The sequence below is a fragment of the Cheilinus undulatus genome, linkage group 20 (assembly GCF_018320785.1).
Source record: "Cheilinus undulatus linkage group 20, ASM1832078v1, whole genome shotgun sequence".
Classification (NCBI taxonomy): domain Eukaryota; kingdom Metazoa; phylum Chordata; class Actinopteri; order Labriformes; family Labridae; genus Cheilinus; species Cheilinus undulatus.
The window spans coordinates 20,747,246-20,767,184 of record NC_054884.1 but is presented as its reverse complement, the minus strand read 5'-3'; the positions used below and the strand labels follow the sequence as shown (position 1 = coordinate 20,767,184).

The following is a 19,939-nucleotide window of genomic DNA, read 5'->3' as shown; positions in this document are numbered from 1 at the left end:
TTGTAGTGTGTTATGATTTGAACTGATATGTGCAGATCTAATTTTGACAACCTCAGAGCAGACAACGCCTCACCTAGAGATTTTTGGTGGTCTCCCAGGGGGGTCCAGGACCCCAGGTTGGGAATAAATGTCTAATATCATGTCCTAACTAAGGATGATCCTAAGCGTCTGTTTCTGTATTCGGCTAAACGCTAATTTAAATTTGGTTTAACCGACTAGTCTAAAGAGGAGAAAATCCTTAGAAAACAGACACATTTCTCACAGGGTCATAGTGTCAGCGGGTGTGACGTTAGCCTGATATACTCTCTACAGCAAGATTAACATTACAAGCTAGTGCCGCCAGCCTTCATTCCTCTTTGCAGATTAACATCGGGCTTTGAGATGTGGCCTCTTTTCACTTTGGGTGGAAGTTACACGTGAGTTCAACCCTCGACAGCCTACACTTTTTTTCCATTTCCTACTTTCAAAAACGTTGATACTGTGCTGGTCCTACTACACGCTAACTGCTAAGCCACTACTGAGCTTCTAATGTTAACATCCATGAAGTGCCAGACAGGAAGGCAGTGGCCATTAACTGAAGTTACAATGGTCTCTAGTGGCTGGAGGTTCATTACTGTTTAAAGGAGCATTATAGACCGGGATTTCAAGCCTGTGTTTATAAGAATGATGGGTAATACGTTTAACCGACTGGTGAATCCCGCGCCGGCTAATTTGATAAACGAATTTAACCGTTTTAGCGATTAACCACACGCATCCCTAGTCCTAACTACACATGACTCATGCAATCAGCCTGATTACAGTGATAACTTTTGTTGTGTCCTGACAGCATGCCATTGATGCTGTGTGATGTGGTGCAACAATCTTGCCCCATCAACACATTCCTATTTTTCTCTCTGTTGCTCGAAATAGATGAGAACCAAGGAAAGAGGTAGATGACAAGGCATCAGGAACAGGACAGGAACACTGTATCTTGACTTTCTTTCACTTTTCATTCCCAATGGAGCTTTTTTACTTGTTTTACAAAGCAGAGCTGTGTGTTGATGATATCTGTGTTTGAAATGTTGTGCTCTGACTTCTGTAAACTCAGAAGCGAAAGTATTCACCTCAATGGCTTGTCAATACAAAGTGTCACACTTCCATTTGTCTGCATTCAGAATAAAAGCAGTAGATGTCATACTATTTGCAAGGGGAAACTGAAATTCACAGATTAGAGAATTAAATATTTAATAGATACAGTGAGAACAACAAGCGACAATGCTGCACGATGTCTGATGACTGCATGCTGTTAGGACATAATGAAGGCTTATAGATTATACTCAAACAATGTCTATAGCTTACCTGAGATTTTTTGAGGGATGCTGTGAGGGGAATTTTGTTAGCTTTGGACAAAAACAGATTCTCTCTTAATCTTGTCTTAATGTTGAGATAAATAGCTGCTGACTTCAGCTTTATGATAATATTTCTTATGTAACAAACATTGATGCTTTTTCCCAAGGTGTTGGATAATTGCTTTAATGTTGAGAGAAAATTCATGATCCAACAAAGGGAAGCGCTATGCATTTGATATAATCTGATAATGTAATACATATTATACAGGGGTTACAGTTTCATCTACAATATATGGATACTGAAAACAGTATGCATTATATTGCGCCCTAAAGGCACAACATGTTGATTTCCTTTTTTTACTGAAAGGTCTAACTTGATTATAAATTGATTGAACATACATATTACTTTTTTGTTGAATCAATTTCCCTCAAATATATCCATCAGCTTAAGAAAAATCTTTACTTTTTATTGTTGTAACAGTTCATGCCTTGTCATGGCAGACACTATAACAGAAAATATGTGTTTATCTCTGCCCTGGAATCTCTGGATGTAACATCAAAAACTTTTACGCAGGCAAACAGGAACTTTTACTTAAAGTTGCAGTTTTGTTGCTATATCTCATTTACGTTTTGCACTGCTTTCTGTGAAGGACCATGCTGCAACCGAGCTGCTCCTGTAGCCCTTAACTCCACCCCCCATTCCTCAACCCTTTGACCCCAGTGTGGCCCCATTAGACATTTCCAAGCCAGCTCATTGCAACCCACTTCCACTTCCTGTGTTCTTGTAATTTTGAAGTAAGGAGTCTTGTCATTAAAACTTCATATAGGTATATATAATCAGTGAAACAGTGGTTTTGTTAGATTGATGGATTTTACATATGACGAAGAAAAGCTGCTAAAAATGGCCTTATTGTTTGTTTTGAGCTATCCCAAACTGCTTTGCAAGTTGTTTCATAGGCTTGTATTGTAAATATTTTACTTAAGTTTTGTTGTTAAATGCTATTCGTGTGTGCTTTCTTACAGCTGCTAAAGTTTATATTGTCCAAGCTCTATGCTTAACACAAAAAATGAACGCAACTAGGGCCCCTTATCTTTAAACTTTTAGTTAAAATTGGAGAACAGGGAGAATCCAAATACTTAGGCTAGATGAAATTTACTCTATTTTTTAATGTCTTTTTTATTTTAGGCAGAGGCAAGTAACAAATACTTTTCTTTATGTGTCACTGGAGTCTTGTATTAAGTTTTACAACTATCAGTCAGATGAGGTGAAACATATACTTATAAATATGCACAAACTTCAAACCTACATTGTGATTGGCTGCTGAGTCTGCAGACTGACTGTGGAGGGCTCATCCCTCATGTCAGACAGACTCTCTCTCCCTCTCCCTCTAACTCACACAGACAGACACACGCAAACACTTTATTTCACTTTTCCTGTCTAACTCTGTTGTCACGAGGATAATGACGAAACCTTCCAAAACTTTTTAAAAGGAATATTACCTACAATCCTGTAAGTATTTCCTCAACATTATTTGTCATTTTATACCTCTCAGAGAATCTGTAGCAGAAGGAGCTTGGTATAATGAGTGCTATGCTTTCGACAATATTGTGGATATAATACAACAAGTGAAGTAGAAGTGATTAAGGGTTTTCTTGGTCAGTGCACTTGTCACACTGTGTGACCTGGTTTCCCCGTCTCTGGGTGTGTAAGCACATGTGTGTGTTTGTGTGGATGTGTTTGTGTCTGTCTGTGTTTTTTAGCCCAAGGCTGAGATTTAGCTCGGACAAGCCGTTTGCTTTCCCCTGCCAGGGTCACAGTTCAGCCGATAACAAGACTTACTTTGAACTGTGTTTGGGTAGAGGGGCTACCAGCTAGAAAAATTCAACTTTCTTTGTGAAATGGAGCAGATTTCTAGTATACATAAATCTTACTTTGCAAAATTGATCATGAAGAAACTCTGTGTTGTTGTGGTCCTTATAAGCCTTAATTAGTATCATTATAGTATTTTCTTTTGTAAATAATGAGAATAACATGCATTAATTTTGATTAAATGAAAACATCATCTGTGTTGTGGCATATTAATGTCAATCTTCAAGTCCACATGCTTCTATTTCAAGTAACCAATGTGTTGAAATGCTACCCTGTTGCTAAATGTAGACTGTTTTTGAACTGGCTTGATAGTTGCGTGCCAGTGTCATGCCTGTAGGCACATTGCCTCAGGATTTAAAGATAATGTAAGGATCAAAAACATTAAACTAGCAACACCCTCCAGACCCATAATTGTGCAGCTTCATTCCCTGACATGTCATATGTCAGCTTTTTATCTTGAATAACACCAGCTGGCATGACATAAGCAAACAGGCACACAAGAAGAAATTAAGATTTTAATGATGCTTGTGCGTGATTTTGTTGCATTAAACTTCAGTTTGTGATTGCTCCCACAAAATTAAGTAGTTGCTTTGACTTGCCCACATGTTTATCTTGTATTACAACGTCATACATACCAGACTTGATTCATGATTCCTGGCAGTTAAGAATAAAAACATGTACAACACAAGTTCATAGAAAGGTTTGTATTGTATTTATTCAGCTTCACAGTCTATTTAAATTATAAGCACAAAAGTAAAACATTCCTCTTTGTGACTAACATTTTAGGACAATGTGTCAGTGTCACTATTACCGTTTTGCATGGTCTTTCTAACATCTGGTTGGACCTGTTAGATAGCTGTGACACATGCAGGTGAGGTTTTCCTGTTAAAGGTTGTGGTGGACTCTAACAACAGTGATAAACGGAGCACTCAAAAAATTCAGACAGGATTGATGATAAAGGCATCAGTTTCTGAGATCTGCCTTGATTTTATCCTGTCGATACTTTGGTACAAACATTCAAAATGAAAATGTGAGATGTTAAAACTATTTCATTAGCATGCCAGTTGCCTAGAGGCGCACTTTGTCAGTCAGCACTGAGCTCTAGGGCCTAGACAAGCTGTTTTCATGTGTTAGACTTTCAGTTTGAATTATACTGTACAACATGTGACACATCCAAATCCATTGTTTGAATGTGTGAATTTTACACATTCAAACAAACAAATATCTTGTTCTTGTCTTGTTGTTTTGGCTTTTCAAGATATGTGTCAGGACATATGCTAGTATCATCTTTACTGATATCTTACGGGGTAAACAGGTGCTTTGTGTACTTTTTTACGTGGGAGAGGTCACTGGGTTATTTAAAGTAAATATTGTACAAATCCCATAACCACCAGACCGGTTATCTCTGATTTCTCAAAGGGAGCCCTGCATATTAAGATGTAATGACCTAATTAGGTTAATCTTAGGTCTTTAATTGAACTGTATGGTGAGTAGGTGGTTAGTGTTGTTGCCTTCAGCAGGAAGGTCTGTGTATGGTTCGAATACCAGTCTTTCTGTTTAAAGTTTGCATGTTATCCCTGTGCATGCATGGGTTCTCTCTGACTTTCTAAAGTCCAAAAACCTACACATTAGGTTAATTGAAATTGCTATATTGTGAGTGTGACTAGTTGTTTATCTCTATATGTCAGTCCTGTGATTGACTGGTGACTAAACCCTGCCAGACCCCAGACCCCCATTTTACTCTCATTTACTCTTGAGAAAACTGAACTTACATTTTGTCAAAGTTTTTATATCAAAGATCTATTTTTTTTCTACACTCAGAAATTTCATTGCTGCTATTAGTTTCTGGGAAATTTTGAATTCTGGCAGATCTCTTGTTTAATTCCTTCCCAACTGTCTCAGCAGCACATGTAAAACAGTAGGGATGTCTTGTGATTTATAAAGGTCTTTTTAAAACTTTCCTCAGTTGGCTCAGAGTTTCATTTTTAGAAGTGTGGATCAAATTCTGGCATTGAAAGGAGAAAAAGTCAAGCAGAGACATTTTTCAAAGGCATGTTTTTAGCATTGATTTTTTTGTCTTAAAAGACTACAGCTTTAATGCAGAGGGCACCAACCATTTTTTAACTTGCCTGCAGCTGTTGGAGATTGATCAGAAGCAAATCTGTGCTTATCTCTGTAGGTGGCAATCACTGTGTTGGAAAGGAGAGATTCCCCAGTGCGACTGAGAGCAGCTTAGATATTGGGACCTGTTTACAAGTCCAAATCCTGACCTGTACCATCAAATTTGTTTTGACAGTGTTGTTACAAATCACAGGGCAAGGAAAAGAAGTAGGGTAGGAGTTGTGGCACTTTCAACGGACCATCATATTCAGTCATTTTTCTACTTTATTTACTTCAGAAGTTTAGATCACAACCTCATGTGGACATTTATTTTTGGAGGAAAAGATTTAATCAGATCCATGGTTAGACCTTGGTGACATGGCCCAAGATTTATATCACAGTCTATTTTTGCCTTTTTTGGTAAAAGTATTATATTACAGTGTTGCAAAATTTAGAGATAAAACATTTAGGTGCATGTTCAGATGCTACAACCCTGCTTCTTCCCCTAAATGAAACCTGTGATGGCATTCTCAACCCATGTTTGTGAGTAAGAACACAGAAAATGTTTTTCTAAATCTATCATTGATCACTTCTTTGTAACTGCACATGTAGTTTAAGTTTCATTTCTTTCCATCTGAGGTGTGCTGAGCTGCTACTAACAACACCACATTTCCTGGCATTCACAATAAAAGTAATAAAGAAAAATAACAACTGTGGACTGTAAATATGAAAAACTTGTCTGAAATAGCTTTCTTATCATTGTTTTAACTTCGCTTAGCTGAGATACCTGTGTTTTAATGGGCAAATTTACAGCTGCTTCTCTGACCTCATTTAAGACCACAGCTTGCGTCTTTGAATCATAATAGACTTAGAACAAGCAAGTCATGAGTTAGAATGCACCTTTAAGCAGTTATATTACAAATAGCTGCAGTGATGGACTCAAGATGAACAGTCAATCCATGACAGCCCACAACTTGTGTTAAAGCCCCAGACAGGCCAACAGATACGCTTTGCAAAATGAGTGCACTCGCTGTGTGTTGCTACTATTACACACATCAAACCTAGAGAGGGAAGAACACACATTCTGCATCGCTGCTGTGCTTCCTGTTGATGGCACTGACACAAACGGGGGACGTTTGGCTGGCTACCTGTTTGAGCAAAACATGCTGATGACTGGATCCATGACTGGAGCTGTTGTCAGTCACATACCATGCTGTCATGCTATTTCTGTTTACAGACCACCATGGCTGGTATACCATCATGGCATTGATTATGCCTTGTTTGTAAACAACAACACAACGAATAATGACGGTATATTGATACCAGTTTACCGCTCACCACTATCTGTGGTCAAGCATCTTTCCTCCATCACTCTTGGCATGTGTCGTAATAGTTTAGGGACAGGACTGTATGCAACCCAATATCCTTGTTCTATGTGAAAACCACATAATACAGAAAACATTTCAAATTAGCCTACTTGTTATGAGTTAACAGGAGTTGCATAAGATGTAGCTGTCACTGTGAATAAAGCACTTATGTGATCTCTTTATCTGAAGTGTCTCTCTATGAATGAAGCACAGAGCCTTGAAAAAGTCTGCAGACATTAGACACTGTCATACATCAAACTGAGCCATTACCATCTCTTTATCACCCCCTTCCCCCCTCTCACATGCACTAAATGTGAAGCTGGTCCTCCCTCTGAGCGTCTGTCTTGCATTCTTGCTGTTACCCACACATTTTGGCAGGAAATTAAGGACTGTGGCTGCTCTAATTATAAGGGTTTCAGGCAGTAGCTTGGATTTATCCACCACTGCACTAGCCACCATGATAATATCGAAACCACACAATTAGTATGCCCGCATGTTGTGGGTGAATGTGACTTTTGTGGATGTTTTCCATGCAAGCAGGGTGCCTTATAGTTGATTCCCAGCTTGGATTTATGTGCCAACCCATGGTGAAGGTCATACTGGTAACTTGTAACTTTTTTGCAGAATCTGAAATGATGAAAGAAATGATGAAAATCTATCAGAACAAAGGAGTTATCATTATTGTAAACAAAGCTGTGATTACAGAGGTAGATGCTTACTTACTTTGTCATTGACTGGTAAAATTTAGCTCAGAATTAATCACCAGTCCTACGCAGGTTGTTTCAGTTACTTTAAATTACAAGTTTAAAATTTAAGAGTATGTAGTAAATACCAGATCTGGTTATAACGTCATGTTGCAGGTTGTTATTAACTGGTAATCTGATATTCTTATTACTTCTCTGTACTTGTCTCAATGAAACATTTGATGTTATAAGACAAAACATCACAAAATGCTTAAAAATGACCTCTTAAATGTCATATTCAAGCTTGCTCACTAACTGACCAAATGTAGAGAGGATAACTCCCTATTTTGAGGCCAGTCAGAGATTTTAATTGTGATGTTGTAATCTAAAATGGATTTTTGCCGCTTCCCTTCATTTTCTCTTCCCGTAAAAATTCAGTATTTGTTGTTTCAGTTGTGTTCGTCACAATGGCTCACACTCTGTATGGTGATGCCTTTGAATAGTTTAAGATAAGAGAGCAGATGTGTGGAAAGAGGAGGGCACAGAAGGACAGAAAAGAAAAAAATGAATCTTTTAAATCCACTTAAATGTGCTTTATGTGTCTTTCAGTTTTTACATTTTTCTAAGTACTGAACTTGGCAGTGGTCTCACCCTACCTTCTTTGTTTTTGTCTCTTTAAGGGTCTGCATGTGGATAACTATACAACATATGAAGCCAGGACCAACCAGAGCTGTAGCACACTGACATGCACAAGGTCTTGTAAGCTTTGACTGTGAACCGTGCTATCAAGGAAATTCCTCAGTCCTCCAGGGTCACCTCCGTGGGTTCTCTATCTGGCGGTTTATACAGCTGCACAAGCTTCTGTTTCCACAACACACACAAAAAAACACACGGAGCAGACTGTGCTTGGGAGCTTAAGTCATTATTTGCCACAGCTCAGGCTGAAAACCATGACTGCACAGTGAATGTGAGGAAGACGCTCCTTCTGTTGGGAAGCATGACCTGAAGTAGATCCCTCTCATTGTCAAAGTAAGTATTTCAAACTGTTCTGAAGTATCAAAAATGATGCTGATGATTTATTATTGATAGCTGAACTGTCTGGTATTATACAGCTCCAATTCCAGAAAAGTTGGGATGGTGTGTAAAATATAAATAAAAACAGAATGCAAGGAATTTCAAATCTCATAAACATGTATTTTTATTGACAATGAAACATTAACAACCAGTTTCTGGAGTTCTGGGAGAGGAGTGTTGCCCATTCTACTCTATATGAGACTCTAGCTGCTTAACAGTCCTAGGGCTTCTTTGCTGGAGATTCGCATTTTATGATGCACCAAATGTTTTCTATTGGTGAAAGGTTTTGACTACAGGCAGGCAAGTTCAGCATCTGGACTCTTTTACTGCAAAGCCGTACTGTTGTGATGAATTTGGTATGTGGAAATATGCAAGGCCCTAGCTGAAAGAGATGTTCTCTGGATGGGAGCTTACAATATGTTACTCTCAAACATCTACATACTTTTCACTATTGATAGTTTCTTTCCAGATGTGTAAGCTACCAATGCCATAGGCACCAATACAACCCTATACCATCAGAGGTGCAGGCTTTGAGCTGTGTGCTTATAACAAATCGAATGGTCCCTCTCCTTCTTTGTACGCAGGACATGGCATCTGTGGTTTCAAAAAAATAATTTCAAATTTTGTTTCATCTGACCACAGAACAGTTTTCCATTTTGCCTCGGTCCATTTGGCCTTGAGACAGTGGTGTTTCTGCATGATGTTCACATATTGCTTCTTCTTTGCATGATACAGCTTTAACTTGCGTTTGTTGATGGCAGGGCAAACTGTGTTGACAAAAAGTGATTTCCGGAAGGGTTTCTAGGATCATGCAGTGATTTTCAGAACAGAATCATGTCTGTTTTAATGCAGTGCCCCCTGAGGCCCGAAAATGATGAGCATCCATTATTGACTTTCGGCCTTGTCCCTGGCACTCAGAGATTTTTCCAGATTCTCTGAATCTTTTGATGATACTATGGTGGGAGATTTAAAGTCTTTCAATTTTACGTCGAGGAACATTTTTCTGAAATTGATCCACAATTTTTAGATTGAGCTTTTTGCCAATTGGTGAACTTCTGCCTATCTTTACTTCCAATTGACTGCTGCTCTAAAATGCTCCTTTTATACTCAGTCCTGTTGCTGCAAATGAACTTAATTAGCTGCGAAAACACTTAACCTTTTCAGCCTTTTATTGCCTCATCACTAATTTTTTCTAGATTTGTTGCCGCCATCAAATTCAAAATGAGCTAATATTTTACATAAAAAGGTAAAATATCTCAGTTTTGACATCTGATACATTGTTTATGTTCTATATGTTGTTTATGTTCCATTGTAAATAGAATATGGGTTTATGGGATTTGCAAACGATTGCATTTTGTCTTTATTTGAATTTTAAACAGTGCCCCAACTTATTTGGAAGTCAGGTTGTTGAAGTCAATTGATATGTCAGTCAATGACAAGGCTAAGTGACAGAGAAATCTGCTTCACCCGGATGAAAAATAGTAAATTCTAGTTTTAAAATGCCAGAACAAGGGGTGAAGGAACACTTCTTCCAGGAATCGTTTAAAGCCATCTAGGTCAGCTGAGTCATTAACATTACAATGCTGTCAAATGAAAAAATATGTTCATTTTGAAGTCTGCAAATTGCATTTCCTTTGCAAATTTCATTTCCTCTTCCTGCTGTTTGGAGCCACTAATAGAGATGGAAGATGTTGCTTCCTACAGTTGGGAGGAGAGTGTTTCAGGGAAATGTTTGTAATATTCTTGGATCAGATATAGATTAATAATCAAAGGAGACAATTTCTTATGTTCTAAATGCCTTCATATCCCTTGTTATGTATTAAAAATGTTTTATTTTTAAATCTAAAGGAAAACAAAGGATAAAGGCACTCCAGGAAGACGTGATGGCTACTGAGGAAAATCAGACACAGGCTGGGGCTGCTGTTTTGGCTCAGCAGACTTTACCTCCATCCACCACAAGCAGACCCAGCAAAGAGGCTAGGAACACAAAGGACAACCTAGATGGACGCAGATACTCCGACCAATCATGGAATTTCAAACACCGGAGCAGCCCATCCTTACTCTTACATAGGAAGTTGTCATGTGACAGTGGGAAAGACACAATTTCAGATGAGGAGTACAAGTTTCTGGATTATGGCTCAAAACTTTTAAGTAAAGGGGGCAAACTTAACCCAGAGCAGCCAGCTGGCAACAAAACTGAAGGAATTTCTAACACAGACATTTCGATACGTAGTAATGGTTTGGAGGGATCTTTGGGCCAGCTGGAGAACTCTGTAGAGGGCGTGGATGCAGATAGAAACAGAACTGGCAGCACCCACTGCTCCTGCAACATGTCAAATCTAAAGAGGAGTCCAAATGTATATTGTTGCTCCAGTTCAAGTCCCAGCTCCAGCCCTGTCCACAGTCCTCATGTCAGCCCAAATCAGCAAAGGCGGCGACACATCCGCCGCAGCAGCATGCCTGTGTCTATGTTGACTTTCCACAAGGTAAAAACAAGCTGCTCAAACAAGGCTGTTAATGTGCTTTCTGTGCCCTCATTGTTTCTCTTTGTTTTTTAGCTTAAGATGAGAAGAACAACAGAAAGCTAACACTGTAAATTAGATGCTTTTGACCATAACACTCAGTCAAGCTTCTTCACAAGTAAACATTTTTACAATAAAATCAGTAGTTCATCTGTTGTCTTAGCTTTATGATACACTCAAATGTTTCAGATCATCAAACCAATTTTTATATTTCACAAAGACAACCCAAGTAAATACAAAATGCAGTGTCTGAATGATTATTTGATTTTTTACAGGGGTAAAAAAAATCCAAACATTTAAAACAACACATTTAAGTGTGATAATTATGCAAAAAAAACATCAGGAGTCAGAAAGGGTGCAAATATTTTTCATGGCACTGTATGCCATGTTTTTGGCTATCTAGAAATAGTGCTATTATCATTTACCTGGAAATAAAAATGTAGTATGTATTACAGAGGCACTATTGGAACGAGATTCTGAATTAATTCAAAATATCCAAAATAGCTTTTCCTAAATGCTCCTTATTTCAACCCAAATACTTTTTTGACAGCTGAAGTTTGAGCACAGAAATCCCACTGGTGGTATTTTTTCTGTGCACCATCTCCACCTTTCCTTGTACAAAGATACATCAGGAGGTGTGAGTCTTGTTAGCTGCGCTTTAAGCTTTAGCAGCACTAGCTCTCTGCATCTGTAATGTTTACATGGCTATATCTAATATGCTGATGTACTCTCTATAATGCCTATGGAGCAGTGAGACACACCTCATCCAGTTTCACTGGTGAAGAATGTGAAGATGACCGGGGATTCCACAATCTCTGAGTAAGAGGATGCCTGACCTGACATGTTTACTATCTGTGCAAAACAAAAGTAATGTAACGAGGAACAAGTCAAAAGCCTGAATTCACATCATACACCACCACCTGGAGTTTAGATAAGCAGAACAACAGCAGACGACTGCTGTCCAACACAGACAATAAAAATAACAGGATCTACTGTCTAATTCATGTCAAAGTCTAGTGTTACAGTTGAATGAGTGGCTGTATTAACTGTTGACTTCATGTTGAATGTGTCTTTGGTTGTCTTGATTACAGCTACACTGTATTGCAAAAGTATTTGCTCACCTACCTGCCTTGACTTGCGTATGAACTTAAGTGACATCCTATTCTTAATCCATAGGGTTTAATATGAGGTCGGTCCACGCTTTGCAGCTATAACAGCTTCAACTCTTCTGGGAAGGCTTTCCACAAGGTTTAGGAGTGTGTTTATGGGAATTTTTGACCATTCTTCCAGAAGCGCATTTGTGAGGTCACACACTGATGTTGGATGAGAAGGCCTGGCTCTCAGTCGCCACTCTAATTCATCCCAAAGGTGTTCTATTGGGTTGAGGTCAGGACTCTGTGCAGGCCAGCCAAGTTTATCCACACCAAACTCTCTCCTCCTGAAAAACAAGCCCACACCATAATCCCCCCTCCACCAAACTTTACATTTGGCACAATGCAGTCAGACAAGTACCGTTCTCCGTGAATACTTTTGGCAATATAGTGTATCAAAAACTTAAAGAGCCCTTTTGTTGAGTTTTTCATTAAATCCACATCCTTGGTACATATATTAGACATAATGAGAAATGTCCAGTTTTTAACATATGTTTTAAATAAGATAACCACAGACATATTCAGCAGAAAGTCAACAGTTAACATGGTCACTGGTTAAACTATAACACCTGCTCTCTTACAGCATCTTCAGCAGTGAAAGCTTCAGATTTATTATCATTTTTATCTGACAAGTTTCTAATAAATACTTTTCTTGCTTGAGCACATTATGTGGAAGTTTTGGACTGAAATGTCTGTATCAATTTAAAAAGAGACCATTCCTATATTATCTATCTTGTCTTTTAATTGACATCTTATTTTAAGTATTTCCTAAAGTTTTGAAAGACAGAGAAATTCTTGATTTTATAATTTTACCAGGACATGTCCTGTCAAGGTAGCTGCAATACGTTGCGACTTCAATCGTCCAAACTTCCCCCCGTTACATGTTAACACACCATACTTGACATTTCCAGCGAGGACCAGCACTGCTCTGCGCAGCCCACCTCTGCAGCCTCCTACTCAGTACTTCTTCTAGTTGTGAAATGAGGACTCTGTTCAATAAAAATGGTGCATCATAAGGTGTATTTCTTAAATAGAAAACCAACATTTTGTTGTCATCATGCCAGAGCGCATGAACATCCCTGTAGCCCTGCACACATGAGCATTCTGGAGCAGCTTTTAGCATGAATGTGGAAGTGCACTTTTAAGTGCTCTTCTCCCTTATAAGAAATTTATAATTGAAAACAAAATGTCACTTTTCTGTTTAGGAAATACTTCTGAAGTGCCATTTTTGCTGAAAAGAGTCATCAGTTCAAACAAGAAGTAAGCAGCGGTTATAGGCAAAGTTGGGCAGTGTTAGTCTGTGATTGTCATATTGTGGAATTGTTTTGATTGAGAGCCCCCTGGTGCGTTTAATGCCAAATAATAATTTACAGCTCCTTGGTGCACAGCAGACAGGCTGTGACTCCTGACTGTTATAGTGACTCTTAAACCACTGGAGAACCTGTCCTTCACTGTGCCCTGCATACATTCTTCTATTCCCTTTCTGATGGACACACAGGAGAGACTCATCTTCCCAAACTAACCAGACTGTGTCACATACCTTATTCATTAAGGAAAGGGGGAGTCTCTAAGGTAAACTGACAAATAGATGCACTGATACAACTTAAGAAAATAATTTTTCACCTGTTTATGCAACTAACTGACCAGGACAGGCTAAACCTGGTTAATGCAGACAAACATGTAATTAATTATTATTAGGAGCAGCTCTAGAGTACTGTATTTATATTTTCTGTTTTCTCCCTCTAGACGTCATCCTGCTATTCTTCTCAGTGCAGCACATGCAGTGAACCGAACTCTTTGGTATCATCTCCCTGCAGTTCCCCTCTTTCCACTCACCGTCAGCGTCCCCAAAATGGACACCTCAAACGGTGCCATCTCAATGATGGCTACTCGAGTTTAGAAAGGCTCAACAGAAGGCCCAGAGTTAATAAATGCTCTATGGAGAAACTTTTCTTACGACGTGCATCGCTAGAAACGATGACAGCCACCACGAGGAACAATGAGCGGTTTTCCTCAGAGGTGATGAGAACCTGCAGTGAGGGCAGTAGCAGCAGTGATGACGAGGATAGTGACAGCCTTTTGGGTGACCCAGAGTTTGATAGGAACCGCAAAGAGCGTTCCACCGTCTTGGTTAGGCGTTTCTTCAAGAATAATCAAAAGGTATTTACATGCAACATCCTCTCTCTGTCCTTTTTTCAGTAAAAAAAATAGACTTCAACAATGATTTCCTTTTTTTCTGAAGGTGACTAAGTCGGTGTGCACAGGAACAAGAGCAATTATGAAGACGCTGCCATCAGGTCGCATCTCAGAGGAGGTCTGGGAGTTAGTCGTCTACCACAGGATACAGCAACCTAACAAGACAAACTTATCAGTAATCTTGATGTGCAGTGTGAGAGAAGAAATCAGAGTCTGCAGGGGGATGCTACGTTGTGTTGGAGATAAACCACAACAGGTAAGATGATTAACGTATTTTCATCCTGTGTTAAAGTTAGATATAGTGCAGTTTACTTCCTCATGATGTGGAAATAGGAGGTAAGAGTCATCCTACTGACAGAGCATTAACAGAATACGAAACACCAGTGGCCACTAGCATTAGCTCCAAGCCGAGTGCTAATTCAGCAGACGTTTTAAAGCTGCAGAGATGCCATGGGGACTCGAGTCTGCAAACTGGACTCCAGTCACACTTATGTTGTCCACTTACACTTACGTTGGACAGATCAGTGACTTGAGACTTGACTTGGACTAGAGGCTAACTTGATTAGGCTGGTGTTTGCTGAATATTTTCAGAAGGTAGATTAATAATCATTTGTTTTAAACAGGTCATCTTGGAGATGTAGTGCTAATATGCACACATACATCTGTTTATCATCATCATCCCAATCCAGGTTTTTTTTTTGCTCAGGTTTTGATTTAAGAGTTTAGGATATTCCTTTCAGTGGGAGCTTTTCAGTCTTTATGGTTTTCACTGACTTACATCACAGATGCTTTGCCTCAGGCTGTAGTGAGCTTATTCTTTACATGCTTAGAAAATGACACAGAGTTTCCACTCATGATAAAGTGTAGGGTTTATATATGGTTTCCCTTTTAATCTTTTTCTTTTCCACTAGAAAAAGTACAATATTCAGTAGCTCCAGTGGCACAAGAGTATTTATGGCTTGAGTTGTTCTTATTTCAACAGAGAAATATTATTCTTGGCAGGGGCTGTCTTGTGTTTTGCTAGAAATGTGATGCATATTTTGCATGCAAGATGAATAATTTGTTCAAGGAATATGTTAATAGACGAACACACACTGGTTCTTTGTTCGGAGTGGGCTCCTGCTGTGGAAAAAAGATTTATTCTCTGTGAGTGCACAGACTGACGGACTGGATGATTGAGCCTTCTGTGTGTGAGTGTGTGTGTAAATGGACCGAGCAGAGTTGGCATCTGCATTAAAGTTACAGCCATGGAAATTGGAGAGAGAATAAATGAGCAGACAGAGTGAGAAAGTCAGAGAGAGACCGAGCAAGATAGAAACACAGAGCTTTTCTGTGCTGTTATCAAGTTTCCAAGCAAGCGAGAGAGAGAGAGGGTGTTTTTACAAACCTCTCACAGGAGCTACTCAACTTGAGCTACGTCTGCAACAACAACCTTTTAACCAGGAGCATTTTGTCAGGCTTTTCAGTTTTGGAGAGTGCAAACATGAAGAGAGTCTGTAAAGGTTTCAACCACTCACATCACCATCAGGATGCTCTAAAGTTGTTTTTTGCTATCTTATCCCACCATTTCCTGTAGAAACTCAAAACACATGGAGACAGAAAAACAGAAATCCATGCAAACTTTTACCACCAGTGAAGTAAACAAGGAGCAGTTTTATCTTTTTAAACCTTATATTTGAGAACTCCTTGTTTGATAGATGTGCACTTGTTTTTTTTTTTTATTTTGTTCCATTCATCATGCCCCACCATATTTATAAATTTTCCACTGATTTGTTCGTGAGTTATAGTTTATTACGATTAGAAATCAAAATCCACCCCTAATGAAATACACCAAAGGTTTACCTTCAACACAAACATAGTACATTGAGAAATTGAGGTGTTTGAGAAGGTGAAGCCAAAGCCATGTTTATTATGCCTACCCTTTTTTCCTTAAAGACCCTGTAAAGTGAAATCCAAAGTTTTTGTCTTAACACTCTAGAAATGTTGGAATATGGTTGCTGTAAACATGTGAAAACTCTGAGATCTACATGTGACTGAATTCTGGATTTAGGCCATTTCATCTCTTTCCTGGCTTGGTTTCATGTGGGTGTGGTTTCAGCTCATTCAACAGACACGCCCACACCATCCTGGAGCAGATTTTACTGCCTCATTTTTCATGATTTGAAGCTTAATTTTATAAACTTGGAGATGCTTTTTGTGACTGAAATTTGACCCGGGGGTTCATAACACAGTGATCTATCATACAACAAACCTAAATACAGATTTATTTTTACTTTACAGGATCTTTAACTTCTTGGTTTGAACTACATCATAACAATTCAGAACAAAAAACTTTTAGACATATTTAAAACAATCAATAAATAGAAATAATACAGTTCCATAACAATAATCCAAGCAAGCTTAACAAGGAGTTTCAGAATTTTCATAATTCTTCTTCATCATACCTGATCTTAATATTTTTTTAGCTTGTTTTTTTTTAAATGAGGAAAGTGAACTACACTTTTTTATTTGTTTTTATAGCTATTCCACTATTCCACCCCTCTAACAGACGCACATGTCAAAAAAAAAACACTTAATCCCCTCGGTTCATGCTGACTATCCATGATTTTAAATGGCCTCTAAATACTGATGCAGAGTAAAGGCTTTTGCACGTTAAGGCTGACACTAATAAACTACGCGAAAATGCACATAATTCTGAGGCAAATTTTGTCTGCACCTTTATGCACAGGTAGGAGGTCAGTGTGGTTTTATTCTATTGTATTATTCTCTGCACCGCTCCCTCTGATTGGTGATCTGTGTTATTTCTGAGGTAAGAGAAGATTGTTTTTTTGTTTTTTTATTTTTCTTTTTTTTTTTGTTAAATGTAGTATTGATCTAAAGTACCATTTGGTTTACAGCGCCAGCTGTGTACATAGTGCATTCAGTTCACAGGGACATGTGTAGGGTTTCCCGCTGCGTAATATCACATCAAAGACAAATAACTCAGCACTGGCTACAGACAAATGTTCACATGACAAAACATTATGAAGTCTCGTGGAGAGGAGGACGTCTTTGCTCTCTGTCTGCCTTAAAACTCTTCTACCATCAGCAATGAGAAGTGTTTTGATTGGTCAGATATGTGCTTGTGGAAACGTTGGAATAATTGATCATGGTTTGAAAAGATATTAGCCACAATTTTACATGGCCAAATTACTTTGCCAGTGTGAACGCTTGAATAAGCTGCTATATGTAGAAATAAAAAAAAAAAAAATGCAAATAATTACCAGGTAATAGCGTCTCTGGTGTGCAAGTGCCTTAAATTGTTGATATCTTCATACATTATCCGGGTCATTTCCTATTCAACCAAATCATTCAATTATTGGACATTTAAATTAACAATGTGTTAGTTGGTGCAAGGAAGTTTGATCGACTTAGAATTCCTAAAGCTCTTTTCTGTAACTTAAAATTAGGATGAGTGTTGGCTAACAAAGGAAAATTAATGAATTAATCCTGTTGATTAACCTGTTCATTGATTTGTCAATTACCAAACCTTATTAACTTTGTTTTTGTTAAATTCAGTGCTAACTTATTAATGCCAAAACAATTTTTTAATATGTTTAATTCATCTTCTGCAGTACTCAGAAGCTGTTCTAGGTCTTTACTAGTGCAGTTAAGAGTTGATTCATCAGCATATAAAACATATTTTAGTATAGAAACTTTACAGATATCATTGATATACAGATATACAGAATTCATTAATGTGCTACAATGAGTAGTGTCAAAGAGTTTTTTAGGTCTATTAATTTTCCATCAACTAATCATCTAAAGTTCAATTCAAGTAAAATCTGCCCAAGATTTTAAAGAATAGGATTTTAGTAGCACGTTTCACTGTGTATATTTTCGTGTTACGATTCTATGAAAGTATTCTGAAATGTTTATAGCTGTACTGTAAATATGTCTGTATAATTTGCATGGATTTCTATCTTTTATAGGTTCTTGCATAACCACAAAAGCCCTGTCCAAACTTTCTGACCAATGGAGTTAGAGCACAGAAACACACACACTGGTACTCCTGCATGCTGCCGCTGCTGCAGTGTGGTTTTCTGACTTCGCCAAAGCGTTTTTATGAGTCCTTTGTGGTCGTAGAAATACAGGCAGAGTTAAGTCCAAGCAGAGCCGCTTTAATAATGAGTCTATTGAAAAATGTGGGGGTTGCCAGCAGTTTCCTTGTCAAAACACCATTTGAGCTGCTCCTGTGAGGGGTCACCAGAGAAACTCAGAGAAACACTGCGCAACAGTGAATTAGTCGAGCTGAAGAAGTTGTCAACAGAGTCATAAAAATGTATGAAAAGTGGCGGTATGAGCACATAGGATGCACACAGTGAAGATATAAGAAACATCCAGATGTTTACATGCATGTTTTATTCACATATAATCAGTAGAACATGTTTGTGCTACTACACAGTAACATGATTGGTGTTTTTAAGGACACAAAACAGAATTGAAACAAACTTTAAAAATCAAAACATTCTCCTGTTTCTCCTTTCTTTCTTCTAAATGCTCATACTTTTCAGTACACAGACCCCCTGTATGTGACATGTTTGCCTGACTCTGCAGTAATCTCGCTGAGGAGTTTCTGGAAGTATCCCGTAGCCCAGCATGTTTATTGGTACAACTAATGAAGTGAGCCAAAGAACACAGGATTATGTGAGGAGGTGGCAGAGAGAGCGAGAGAGGGGAGGGCAACATATGAGAAGAGAAAGAGAGAAAATGAGATTTTAACCATGGAAAAAGAAGAAAATCTGCCATGAAAAAATTGGAAACAAGGTGGTGAAGGGAGTCAGACATGGGCCATTTGAAAGAGAATGGGGAGAGAGAAAACCCAAAGATGCCATGAACTGAACCTTTTATGTACATTTTTATAGAAGGTTTTAATGGAAAATCAAAAAAGTGCAACGTTCAAGAGAGTGCATTGTTAAGTTTCTCTCCCTTTTCCCCTTTTGCCTGAAAATGTTCTTTCTTTCTCTATCTGGGGCTCTATTTGGGCGCTGTAGTGAAGTTTTGAAGTTATCTTGATACTTAATCAGTTGGCAAAATGCTTCAGTTGTGCCTCAGCCTCTTTGTTTGCACCTAAATAGTATTGTAGCCATCAAAAAGCTGACTTTAGCAGTGAAATGAACTATCTGCATTCCAGCTCAGATTTGTTTGTTAATTTCTCCTATACAGTGACCTATCTGTAGTGGTTTTTAGACTGTTGTACCACTAACTTTGAGGGAAGTTTAACAGATAAAACAAGGAAGTGTTTCATTACTTTGTGCAGGTTTAACAGCGATGGCCTCACACACACACACCTGGCACTGGGATCAAGTAGTCTCGAAAACCTGAAGCTTTTTATTGTTTTGCTTTGTGAAGGCTAGCAATTAAAGCCTCGCTGAGGCCTTTGATTTAACTCAAATTGGTGTCAGGCTGAGTGGTAAGTGACCATGCACACAGACACACCGACACTCAGTGTAGCACAGACAGGCAGATGCATTGCATCAACTGTTAAATGCTTTTTTTTTTTTACCAGTTCAGACTGGGTGGGAGGGGAGCTGATGATACATTTTTATCCTCCCACTACCAGAGATCCAAACTAGTCTTCAGGGATGGGAATACATCCTTCTCTCTGG

At 38.5% G+C, this 19,939-nt stretch overlaps 1 protein-coding gene across 9 annotated transcripts in view; it reads left to right on the top strand.

The window, feature by feature from the left end:
* plce1 (phospholipase C, epsilon 1) overlaps positions 1-19,939 on the top strand; it is a 116,849-nt gene that overhangs the window by 10,066 nt on the left and 86,844 nt on the right. For 8 of the 9 annotated variants that reach the window (XM_041815051.1, XM_041815054.1, XM_041815055.1 and 5 more), the window contains exons 2-5: positions 8,029-8,377; positions 10,271-10,908; positions 13,842-14,255; positions 14,338-14,547. In XM_041815051.1, the coding sequence (XP_041670985.1) occupies positions 10,306-10,908; positions 13,842-14,255; positions 14,338-14,547 (1,227 nt within the window). In that variant the 5' untranslated portion in view covers positions 8,029-8,377; positions 10,271-10,305. Of the gene's footprint in view, positions 1-2,703; positions 2,839-8,028; positions 8,378-10,270; positions 10,909-13,841; positions 14,256-14,337; positions 14,548-19,939 lie in introns of those variants that run through there. The other variant, XM_041815053.1, reaches the window with a different exon arrangement.